Source organism: Pangasianodon hypophthalmus, chromosome 12, assembly GCF_027358585.1.
Source record: "Pangasianodon hypophthalmus isolate fPanHyp1 chromosome 12, fPanHyp1.pri, whole genome shotgun sequence".
NCBI classification, from domain to species: domain Eukaryota; kingdom Metazoa; phylum Chordata; class Actinopteri; order Siluriformes; family Pangasiidae; genus Pangasianodon; species Pangasianodon hypophthalmus.
In genome coordinates this window covers 2,454,112-2,466,553 of record NC_069721.1, presented here as the reverse complement: position 1 = coordinate 2,466,553, position 12,442 = coordinate 2,454,112, and the positions used below count along the sequence as shown (strand labels likewise).

General features: G+C 35.6%; 1 protein-coding gene across 1 annotated transcript in view; it reads left to right on the top strand.

Annotated features, from left to right (window-relative positions):
• The window catches only part of LOC113547504 (uncharacterized), a 39,434-nt gene extending 27,819 nt beyond the window's left edge, over positions 1-11,615 (top strand). The window contains exons 42-56 of the mRNA XM_053238978.1: positions 20-121; positions 416-530; positions 725-751; positions 4,802-4,828; positions 5,278-5,399; positions 5,666-5,938; positions 6,015-6,116; positions 6,627-6,741; positions 7,182-7,211; positions 8,232-8,339; positions 9,075-9,259; positions 10,214-10,368; positions 10,722-10,964; positions 11,046-11,208; positions 11,321-11,615. Of these exons, the coding sequence (XP_053094953.1) occupies positions 20-121; positions 416-530; positions 725-751; positions 4,802-4,828; positions 5,278-5,399; positions 5,666-5,938; positions 6,015-6,116; positions 6,627-6,741; positions 7,182-7,211; positions 8,232-8,339; positions 9,075-9,259; positions 10,214-10,368; positions 10,722-10,964; positions 11,046-11,208; positions 11,321-11,398 (1,845 nt within the window). The 3' untranslated portion in view covers positions 11,399-11,615. The remainder of the gene's footprint in view (positions 1-19; positions 122-415; positions 531-724; positions 752-4,801; positions 4,829-5,277; positions 5,400-5,665; positions 5,939-6,014; positions 6,117-6,626; positions 6,742-7,181; positions 7,212-8,231; positions 8,340-9,074; positions 9,260-10,213; positions 10,369-10,721; positions 10,965-11,045; positions 11,209-11,320) is intronic.
• Positions 11,616-12,442: the final 827 nt, after the last annotated feature.

Below are 12,442 nucleotides of genomic sequence, written 5' to 3'. Positions count from 1 at the left end.
AATCTTCCTTCTCTGTCAGGGTGCATCACTTCAAGTCGTCTTGGCCTCGGATGGTGGAGGTCGCTCTTTCGTCCTGATGAACTATGGAACCATTCCTTCTATTTACTCCCCTTACTGGCTGGTAAGAGCTTCATGGTCATATATATTTTTCTACTATAACAATCACATGTAAAAAATCAACAAATGTGTAAGAACCTCATATAAAAAACAAGTGAATCATCTGTAAAAATCACATATGAAATAAAATGTGTGAAACATAACATGTGAAGATTCTGAAAAATGTGTAAATTTCACACAATGAATGATGGATTGTTAACATGTGAAGCTCATTTGACATTTTTCTGTCTGGAAATTCACTTCTCACAGATTTGTCATGAGGAGTGGAATCTGTTTAATTTAAATTTGATCTTTCTAGGCTGGCTATGGCATGGAGTACAGCAGTTTCGTCACCATTCCAGTAAACTATCCCTCTGAGCTGTCATCATCTAGTAACGTCAATATCCCTGGACGCTGGGCTTTTCAATTTACAGGTCATTATTTTCTTCTTTTTCTTTGAGTTGACAAGAACAAAATGTAATGTGTACTGTATAATCATGTTTATCCTACAGTGTTGTTGAATTCTGGATTCTGATTGGTCAGAAAATGTTGATTAATTTTCACAGTTCTTTTGTCTCTCTCTCTCTCTCTCTCTCTCTCTCTCTTTCTCTCTCTGTCTCTCATACAGATACATCAACAACAATATTTCCAACAGGTATAATTTCACTGACAGTGTGTGTATGCTGCATATAAATGTGTAAACATGACTATCATCTTTTAGATGTTTTGAAATCTCCACAAATACATTGATAATAGTGTGGAGATGAATCATAATTTTGTCTTATTAAAGCTACTGAATGTAAGATTTACAAATTTTGCCCTCTCTGGTAGAACAATGCAATTCTACACTATCCATGGAAAATAAAAATGTTTTATGTGGGTTTTCTGTGCCTTGTCTATAAACAGCATACTACACACTATGCCTAAGTAGTAAAGATTATATAATGTTTATCCCGTCACAATATGTTCACACTAGCAAGCGACAAAGCAAAAGGTGATAGCTCATTTTCTGTGTGTGAAACGGGGGCACGAAAGACAAAAACTAATAGTTGTGCAAAATAAATATCTAGAATTCAGAAAGTATATTTTACTCATTTGTTTCAGGTTCATCTTTGTTTCAAGTGGGACCTGGAGCTACACAACTTTACCTGAGTGATGGACAATATCAAACCATTCAGCTGGACCAAGCGTTCAAGTACGCTGGAAAAACATACTATCAGCTCTATGTAAGTACAAAAACAGGAAGCTGAAATGCACTTTCACAAGTTTTTCACATGTAATCCCATATCACTTATATAATTACATGTGAAATGTATGTGATTTTGACTTTGTATGTGTGGGAGGTGTATATTCGTGTGTGTGTGTGCGAGTGTGTCTATTTCTATTATTTGATGGATATCTTAATGATGCGTAACAAACTTTTGTCCTATCTTCTCTGTGCTATCTGCCGTCTCCATGCTGGTAGATGAATAATTTGTATTTTTTCTCTCTCAGCTGAGTATGGATGGTTATGTGGCTTTCTTCGTCCCAAATGTCGATGACGAAGTACCCAACCGATATCTAGGCAAAGACATCATTGCTCCACTGTGGACTGATCTGGATGCTGACCAAGGAGGAAGATGGACCTACGAGCAGGCCACAAGCGGGCCTCTTATAGCTCAAGCTAACCAAGAAATTAACAGGATGTTCCCTTATGCTTACTTTTCTGCTTCCTGGGTCTTTGTCTCCACTTGGGAAAATGTGCCACTTGAATTTGCTTCTTTCCCAGTAAGAGTCAATACAGACGGTTCAGTCTTTAGACTCTAAAGCGCACAATATTAATCAAATCTTCCTTCTCTGTCAGGGTGCATCACTTCAAGTCGTCTTGGCCTCGGATGGTGGAGGTCGCTCTTTCGTCCTGATGAACTATGGGACCATTCCTTCTATTTACTCCTCTTACTGGCTGGTAAGAGCTTCATGGTCACATATATATTTCTACTGTAATAATCACATGTAGAAAATCAACAAAATGTGTAAGAGCCACATAAATAAAGAACAAGTGAATCATCTGTAAAAATCACATGTGAAAAATAAAAACACACATGCAGTACATATGAAAAATGTCTGAAGCATAACGTGAAGTTTCTAAACACCACGTGTAAATTTCACATAAAATTATGGATTATTCACACGTGAAGTTCATGTGACTTTTTTGTAAGGGACAAAACTGTCTGGAAATTCACTTATGTATTTATCATGATGTGTGGAATCTGTTTGATTTAAATTTGATCTTTCTAGGCTGGCTATGGCATGGAGAACAGCAGTTTCGTCACCATTCCAGTAAACTATTCCTCTGAGCTATCTTCATCTAGTAACGTCAATATCCCTGGACGCTGGGCTTTTCAATTTACAGGTCATTATTTTCTTCTTTTTCTCTGAGTTGACACGAACATAGTGTAATGTATACTGTATAATCATGTTTATCCTACAGTGTTGTTGAATTCTGCATTCTGATTGGTCAGAAAATGTTGATTAATTTTCACAGTTCTTTTGTCTCTCTCTCTCTCTCTCTCTCTCTCTCTTTCTGTCTCTCATACAGATACATTAACAACAACAGCTCCACCAGGTAAAATTTCACTGACAGTGTGTGTACGCTGCATATAAATGTGTAAACATGACTTCCATCTTTAACATGTATTGAATTATCCACAAATACATTCATAATAGTGTGGAGATGAATCATAATTTTGTCTTATTAAAGCTACTGAATGTAAGATTTACAAATTTTGCCCTCTCTGGTGGAAGAATGAAATTCTACACTATCCATGGAAAATAAAAATATTTTATGTGGGTTTTCTGTGCCTTGTCCATAAACCACATACTACACACTATGCCTAAATAGTAAAGATTATATAATGTTTATCCCGTCACAATATGTTCACACTAGCAAGCGACAAAGCAAAAGGTGATAGCTCATTTTCTGTGTGTGAAACGGGGGCACGAAAGACAAAAACTAATAGTTGTGCAAAATAAATATCTAGAATTCAGAAAGTATATTTTACTGATTTGTTTCAGGTTCATCTTTGTTTCAAGTGGGACCTGGAGCGACACAACTTTACCTGAGTGATGGACAATATCAAACCATTCAGCTGCAGCAAGCGTTCAAGTACGCTGGAAAAACATACTATCAGCTCTATGTAAGTACAAAAACAGGAAGCTGAAATGCACTTTCACAAGTTTTTCACATGTAATCCCATATCACTTATATAATTACATGTGAAATGTATGTGATTTTGACTTTGTATGTGTGGGAGGTGTATTTGCGTGTGTGTGTGTGTGAGTGTGTCTATTTCTATTATTTGATGGATATCTTAATGATGCGTAACAAACTTTTGTCCTATCTTCTCTGTGCTATCTGCCGTCTCCATGCTGGTAGATGAATAATTTGTATTTTTTCTCTCTCAGCTGAGTATGGATGGTTATGTGGCTTTCTTCGTCCCAAATGTCGATGACGAAGTACCCAACCGATATCTAGGCAAAGACATCATTGCTCCACTGTGGACTGATCTGGATGCTGACCAAGGAGGAAGATGGACCTACGAGCAGGCCACAAGCGGGCCTCTTATAGCTCAAGCTGACCAAGAAATTAACAGGATGTTCCCTTATGCTTACTTTTCTGCTTCCTGGGTCTTTGTCTCCACTTGGGAAAATGTACCAGTTGAATATGCTTCTTTCCAGGTAAGAGTCAATACAGACGGTTCAGTCTTTAGACTCTAAAGCGCACAATATTAATCAAATCTTCCTTCTCTGTCAGGGTGCATCACTTCAAGTCGTCTTGGCCTCGGATGGTGGAGGTCGCTCTTTCGTCCTGATGAACTATGGGACCATTCCTTCTATTCCCTCCCCTCACTGGCTGGTAAGAGCTTCATGGTCACATATATATTTCTACTGTAATAATCACATGTAGAAAATCAATAAATGTGTGAGAGCCACATATAATAAACAAGTGAATCATCTATAAAAATCACATGTGAAATAAAATGTGTGAAACATAACATGTGATGTTTCTAAAAAATGTGTAAATTTCACACAATGAATGATGGATTGTTAACATGTGAAGCTCATTTGACATTTTTCTGTCTGGAAATTCACTTCTCACAGATTTGTCATGAGGTGTGGAATCTATTTAATTTAAATTTGATTTAAATGCAGTACATATTGAAAATGTGTGAAATATATCCTGTGAAGTTTCTACATACCACGTGTAAATTTCACATATAAATCTTGGATTATTCACACATGCAGTTCATTTGACTTTTTTGTATGGGACAAAAATGTATGGAGACAGTGAATTGTCTGGAAATTCACTTATATATTTATAGTAAGGTGTGGAATCTGTTTAATTTAAATTTGATCTTTCTAGGCTGGCTATGGCATGGAGTACAGCAGTTTCGTCACCATTCCAGTAAACTATTCCTCTGAGCTATCTTCATCTAGTAACGTCAATATCCCTGGACGCTGGGCTTTTCAATTTACAGGTCATTATTTTCTTCTTTTTCTCTGAGTTGACACGAACATAGTGTAATGTATACTGTATAATCATGTTTATCCCACAGTGTTGTTGAATTCTGCATTCTGATTGGTCAGAAAATGTTGATTAATTTTCACAGTTCTTTTGTCTCTCTCTCTCTCTCTCTCTCTCTCTCTCTTTCTGTCTCTCATACAGATCCATTAACAACAACAGCTCCACCAGGTAAAATTTCACTGACAGTGTGTGTACGCTGCATATAAATGTGTAAACATGACTTCCATCTTTAACATGTATTGAATTATCCACAAATACATTCATAATAGTGTGGAGATGAATCATAATTTTGTCTTATTAAAGCTACTGAATGTAAGATTTACAAATTTTGCCCTCTCTGGTAGAACAATGCAATTCTACACTATCCATGGAAAATAAAAATATTTTATGTGGGTTTTCTGTGCCTTGTCCATAAACCACATACTACACACTATGCCTAAGTAGTAAAGATTATATAATGTTTATCCCGTCACAATATGTTCACACTAGCAAGCGACAAAGCAAAAGGTGATAGCTCATTTTCTGTGTGTGAAACGGGGGCACGAAAGACAAAAACTAATAGTTGTGCAAAATAAATATCTAGAATTCAGAAAGTATATTTTACTCATTTGTTTCAGGTTCATCTTTGTTTCAAGTGGGACCTGGAGCAACACAACTTTACCTGAGTGATGGACAATATCAAACCATTCAGCTGCAGCAAGCGTTCAAGTACGCTGGAAAAACATACTATCAGCTCTATGTAAGTACAAAAACAGGAAGCTGAAATGCACTTTCACAAGTTTTTCACATGTAATCCCATATCACTTATATAATTACATGTGAAATGTATGTGATTTTGACTTTGTATGTGTGGGAGGTGTATTTGCGTGTGTGTGTGTGAGTGTGTCTATTTCTATTATTTGATGGATATCTTAATGAAGCGTAACAAACTTTTGTCCTATCTTCTCTGTGCTCTCTGCCGTCTCCACGCTGGTAGATGAATAATTTGTATTTTTTCTCTCTCAGCTGAGTATGGATGGTTATGTGGCTTTCTTCGTCCCATATATCGATGCTGAACTACCCAGCCAATATCTAGGCAAAGACATCATTGCTCCACTGTGGACTGATCTGGATGCTGACCAAGGAGGAAGATGGACCTACGAGCAGGCCACAAGCGGGCCTCTTATAGCTCAAGCTGACCAAGAAATTAACAGGATGTTCCCTTATGCTTATTTTTCTGCTTCCTGGGTCTTTGTCTCCACTTGGGAAAATGTACCACTTGAATTTGCTTCTTTCCAGGTAAGAGTCAATACAGACGGTTCAGTCTTTAGACTCTAAAGCGCACAATATTAATCAAATCTTCCTTCTCTGTCAGGGTGCATCACTTCAAGTCGTCTTGGCCTCGGATGGTGGAGGTCGCTCTTTCGTCCTGATGAACTATGGGACCATTCCTTCTATTTACTCCCCTTACTGGCTGGTAAGAGCTTCATGGTCACATATATTTTTCTACTATAACAATCACATGTAAAAAATCAACAAATGTGTAAGAACCTCATATAAAAAACAAGTGAATCATCTGTAAAAATCACATATGAAATAAAATGTGTGAAACATAACATGTGAAGTTTCTCAAAAATGTGTAAATTTCACACAATGAACGATGGATTGTTAACATGTGAAGCTCATTTGACATTTTTCTTTTGGAAATTCACTTCTCACAGATTTGTCATGAGATGTAGAATCTATTTAATTTAAATTTGTACATATGAATGCAGTAATTTAATTTAAATGCAGTACATATGAAAAATGTGTGAAATATAACATGTGAAGTTTCTAAACACCACGTGTAAATTTCACATATAAATCTTGGATTATTCACACATGCAGTTCATTTGACTTTTTTGTAAGGGACGAAACTGTCTGGAAATTCACTTACGTATTTATCGTGATGTGTGGAATCTGTTTAATTTAAATTTGATCTTTCTAGGCTGGCTATGGCATGGAGAACAGCAGTTTTGTCACCATTCCAGTAAGCGATTCCTCTGAACTGTCGTCATCTAGTAACGTCAATATCCCTGGACGCTGGGCTTTTCAATTTACAGGTCATTATTTTCTTCTTTTTCTCTGAGTTGACACGAACATAGTGTAATGTATACTGTATAATCATGTTTATCCTACAGTGTTGTTGAATTCTGGATTCTGATTGGTCATGAACTAACTTCTTTTCCGTTCATTCCACAACATAAAATGAAACTTTAAACATTTCTAAAAGTATTATATGTTGTACTTTTGTAGCTACAAATTGTAATCATTGGCAAATTGTCGATGTATAACAGGAATAAAATATTTCAGGATGTGTCCACGCCGGTGTTGGTGATTTTCCTTCTACAGCATGCCCACAAGTGTTTTAGTTCTTACTAATAACACATGACAATATGTACTTAACTAGCCAACAACTTTAATAATGAATGTAAAATAATGTTTTTTAATGTTAATATCAATAAGTATCATTCATTCTCTTCCTCATTTCCTCTCTCTACAGCTACAACTCCAAGTCCAACAACAACACTAGGTAAAGTTTAACTGACAGTGTATGTATATATAAAAGTGTTAACATTCAGGGTTCTTTTTTAAGAACCATCTCAGTTTTGTTTCAGGCATCCCAAACTGAAAATTGACTGTCCCAAATATTTCTTGTGTTTAGAATACTGTTAAATGTATTTCGTGGTTTATTTTCTTGTATTGCTATAAAAACATCAGCAATCAGCTGTTTTTGGATTATCCTGACTATATATTTCATACTACAAAATAAGCATTGGTAATTACATGGTAAGTGCACAGACAGCAAAAAGTATAATGTATTAGCTGAACATTTATTTTCTGAACACCCAACACACCCAACTCTTCTCCAAAGAGGGAATACAGAGATAAAAAAAAAAAAAAAAAAAATTCATTAGAACTGCATGTCAGACAATCAGCCAAGTCATCTAATATAGTCAGTTATCTTCACTTAAAGTCACTTGATGGTCTTTTTGTGCCAAGATGTAAGATATTCTAGTCTGCTGATTACTATAATATGCTACAGTAAAAGCACTCCACTCCAAGCCCTGCACTCCAGCAGGGTTTCACACACACACACACACACACACACACACACACTCACTGATAGTTGTTTTTTTTTTAATGACCATTTTATGGTGTCTTGAATACACTTCTTCAGTGTTTAATGGTTAATATTGGCGTGATTAACCAGAGTAGTTTACTTTAAAAATAAATACTAGTGTATTTTGTTCACATTTCTTACCTCATCATTTTTCTGTTTGACTGCTGGCACATTGACATCTGCTTTGGGTCTTATTAAAATTAGCATCGCTAATAGCAACTGGTTGGTGCCATTTTCCCACTGAGCTTACCCATGCTGTTATAGGAAAATAATCCATTCTGTTATGCTTTTTTGTACTTATTATAGTTATACTATAGAATTGAGTAAGAAAGCTTAGTTGGCTAGTTTGTATTATGAATGTCAGGCTCACCCCAGTTAGCTAATACAATTGTGGTGTGATTATGTCTTTCTGCTCGTCTCTCTTTGTAGCACCCTGTCAGATCCTGAACTGTGCTTGGGATGAAGTCTGTAGGCAGATAAATGGAGCGTATGGCTGCGCCTGTGGGTACATTCCAACGCCCAGCCCGAATGCTTATGGTACATTTCTCATTTTACTATTGTTTGTCCCCAACTTCAGTGGAGCATGATAATGTGATAATGTGATAATGATAATGTCCTATGTACAAACCTAAATTAAATGTACTGTACTATGCAATTTTAACAACATACAAAGTGCAGTTCAACACAAAACCAGGTAAAATTACTGCCAAAAATATGACTTCAGCATACGTAATACAGAAATGACATTTGAAAGGGTTGTGCTATTAAATAAAAGTCATCCATCTTTGGTATAATCGGTTTGGACACACCTCGTCCGTGAAGACCAGTAACAGGCTTGGTCATGTAGAGTGTTTTTCTGCAGAGTTTACCTCGCTGCCACGTATACAACAAGGCAAACAAAGCCTCTACATGACGTCTATTTTCTCTACATTTACGTCAGATTGTTTGTGGAAACCACCCGAATGTCGTCTCTGTGTGAAGTATACTCAGGCCTTTAGTGGCTAGACGGTGTCAAGCTTTAAAGATGTACTGGAAGAATATTTAATTAAATAACATTTAATTTAAAAAACAAGAATATTTAATTAAATACCATAACATGACATTTACCCATTGCCAATCTTTCAAATATTACAGTGTATCCTGAGGTTAAGAACCAATCAGGGAGATTAACCAGTGTTACACTTATTATTTTTACATGATCCCTTTTCCTTTCATGAATTTCTCTAAGAACTAATTAAACAGTTTTCTGACTTTTGGCTTTTTTCCCCAAAGATGCCACTGAAACCTGTTCAGGCAGTACTGGATCACTGTCTCTGTCTCGCTGTCAGCTCTTTGAAGCTGGATTTTCTGCAGATGTTCTCCACCTCAATGACCCAAACTGCAAAGGGGTGGTCCAAAATAACAGGCTGGTGTTCAACTTTGACAGTAATGCCAACATGTGTGGCACAACTCTGGAGGTACAAAACCAGCACTCACTTATATTTACTTTAAACTTTACACTTAGCAGTATAATTAGTGCTATAGTTGCTATACTGTAAGTGAGAACAGGAACTGACTTGTTTTACTGATGTTCCACAACATTAAATGTAACAATAAACAATTATTATTACAATAATATTGTAATAATTTTAACATATAGATTAAAATTTTAATATTTTAGTAGATTAAAAAATTGTAACTGACAAAATCACTGTGGTATAAAAGGAATAACACAATGTCTTATTTATTTATTTATTTATTTATTTAAACAAATTTTGAGATCGGCTTGTAAGAGCGTAAATGTAAAGCATTTGTAAGAAAGTGCAAAACTGACTGAGAATGCCTTTTGATATCCTTTGATACTGCTGACTTTCATGTAAATAAATAGATTTTTTTCACATACACACATGTAAAAAAGAATGCACATTTTAACCTTACAGAAAAGTCACAGGATGTAACATAAATGCACGCGTTTATGTTTTCCAAATCAATTGTTCTCATGTGGTTTTATTTATGACAACATATTTACTTAAGTTCATATGTGCAATTTTAGAACATAACATGAATGCACTTTCACATTTGTCAGACGTAGTAACACACTACTCAGACTCTCATGTGAAATGTACGTGATTTTTTTCAACCAAAATAGCAAAACATTGTTAAAATTATGTTTTCAGGAAAATAGAGCTCTTAGTGTGTTAATCTGAGGACTAAAATAAATATTTCAGTCATGCGATGCCACTCATTTTACCTGCATTTTTAGCAGAGTTAACAGTATGTTGTATTGCAGACATCAAATGTCAGACTTTATGATTAGGTAAATTTAGATTTTAAGATAAATTAAGGTTTTATAATGGAATTAAGCAATCCAGAATCTCAATGCTGAGTCCTATAATTCTGTAATTTCTGTAACTCTGTCTGTGATTCTTTAGAATAACGCCACACACATCATCTTCAAGAACAACGTTGGGACGACTGACGGGATAGGTGTGATCAGTCGCACTGGTGGGCTCAACATTGCCTTTTCCTGTGTGTATCCACTCGTCCAGAGCATCTCCATGCGCACGGCCATCCAAGCCACAGGAAGGTATAAATCTAGCAGCAGTGTCACAACTTAAGCAGACATACTTTACGGTTAATCTTCTGTGCAATTTTCAAAAGCAGCTTTAAACATATTTTATTTGAGCTTTTCTCTAGTTTTAACTCTCTTGTAGCATTTGACATTTTATGAGCAATGAAATAATAATAAATTAAATAATAAATAATTAAGCCAAACAACCACATTTTATATGTTAAATATTATTGATACAGAAATTATTATTTTTAGAGCTGCATTTTAATATATGAAAGGTACAATATAAATACAGATATTGTTATTATTATTATTATTATTATTACTATTATTATTATTATTATTAATGCATTTATTTGTGTTCACAGTGTAATCAGCAAGGATCTGTCTACTGAGGGCTCGTACCAGATCAGCATGATCCCTTATACTGATGATACATTCCTGGTTCCATTCTTTGGCAATGTGACCCTAGAAGTGAACCATCAGATGTATATAGCCGTGCAAGTGGATCGATTTGATAGCTCTCAGATCGCTCTTGTGCTAGACAGCTGCTGGGCCACACCTGTCAACCAGACTGACTATTCCATCCGCTGGGACCTGATCATTAATGAGTAGGTGAAAAAAAAGAGACTAAAAAATGTGACTGTACATATCAGATTACTTACAGAAAAGTCATTTCTTCCTCTCTCCAGGTGTCCAAACCCCGCTGATGGCACAGTGCAAGTGTTGCAGAACGGCGTCTCCACATCCAGCCACTTCTCATTCAGGATGTTCACATTCACTGGCTTCTCTACCAAGGTCTACCTGCACTGCCAGGTCCATCTCTGTCTGCTGGAGAAAGGCAACTGTGCACTGGTATGTTTTCCTAAAGACAAGTTAAGAAAGATGCTTTAGAATATTAGGAATTCCATTTGCATCAGCAATTCATGCATTCATTTCTCCCTCTTCCTCTCATTTCCTCTCTCAGCCATGCACTGGAGGACATTCCAGAAGACGGAGATCTGTAGATTTCTATGACTCAGCTGGCATTACCATGGCATTCTGATTTGTTTTTTCTTGAACCTTAGTGCTGTCATTTCATTTTTATCTTTGTTCTATGTTTAATCATAATCATTAAGTATTGCTTTAATAATAAATGCAAATATCATCAAAATTACACTATTATCCATAAAACTTTGTGATTGTATCCATCTGTACCTTAATACTTCATAATAAAGCTTTCAAGCATTTTATTCTTTTTGCTTTTATTATCTTTATACCTCAAGTACTCAAATACCTAAAGTTATGTTTATGATTTTGTCATACTAATAAATATATGTAATAAATAAAAAATTCAACAAAAGACAAGAGCTTAAGAACAATTACAACACAAGTACATTAAGTGAAAACACAACATTAAGTGAAAACACAATGAGAAAAAGTGAATAATTCAAGGCACAGTGTAGCTTGCTACTAGTTAAAGCTTTGTAAGTTTAACCGTTGATGTGCTATCGAATTTTCTTCTCCTTCTTCTTCTTCTTTTCCCTCTTAATACTTTGAAAGTTGGAAGCTGTATATAAGAAGTATTAATTACCATTAAACATAGCTTTATTTAAGATAATTCTTAGTTATTATGATTTAAGTATATACTAAGGAGCTACAGATGCTAATTGTTCTATTGAGTGAATGATTTATTTCAGCTAGGTTTTGAGTTTACATGACCATCCCAAAGTGTCTTATTGTCTTGCGATTTGCCAATGATTACAACTTTTAATGTATTAATGAACGACACAGCACTTTTTAACTTACAGTTTTATAGTTACATTTGATGTTGTGGAACATCCAAAACACATTGTTAGTAACAAGTTAGTTCCTGTTTCACTTGCATTATAGCAGCTATAAACACATCTTGAAGTTAACAAAAAGACTTTTCCTGAAGACATTGTGTGAACAGATAACCATCACAGGCAAAATACTGACACAATTTTAACACCTGAGTACTCTGCATATGTGCAGAACTTTACACAGAGTCATGTGGTAACCTTTTAACCATATAATATGGCCTCATCAATGCCCGTCATTCTCTTTGGAGCCTTCTGTTTGGCATTGG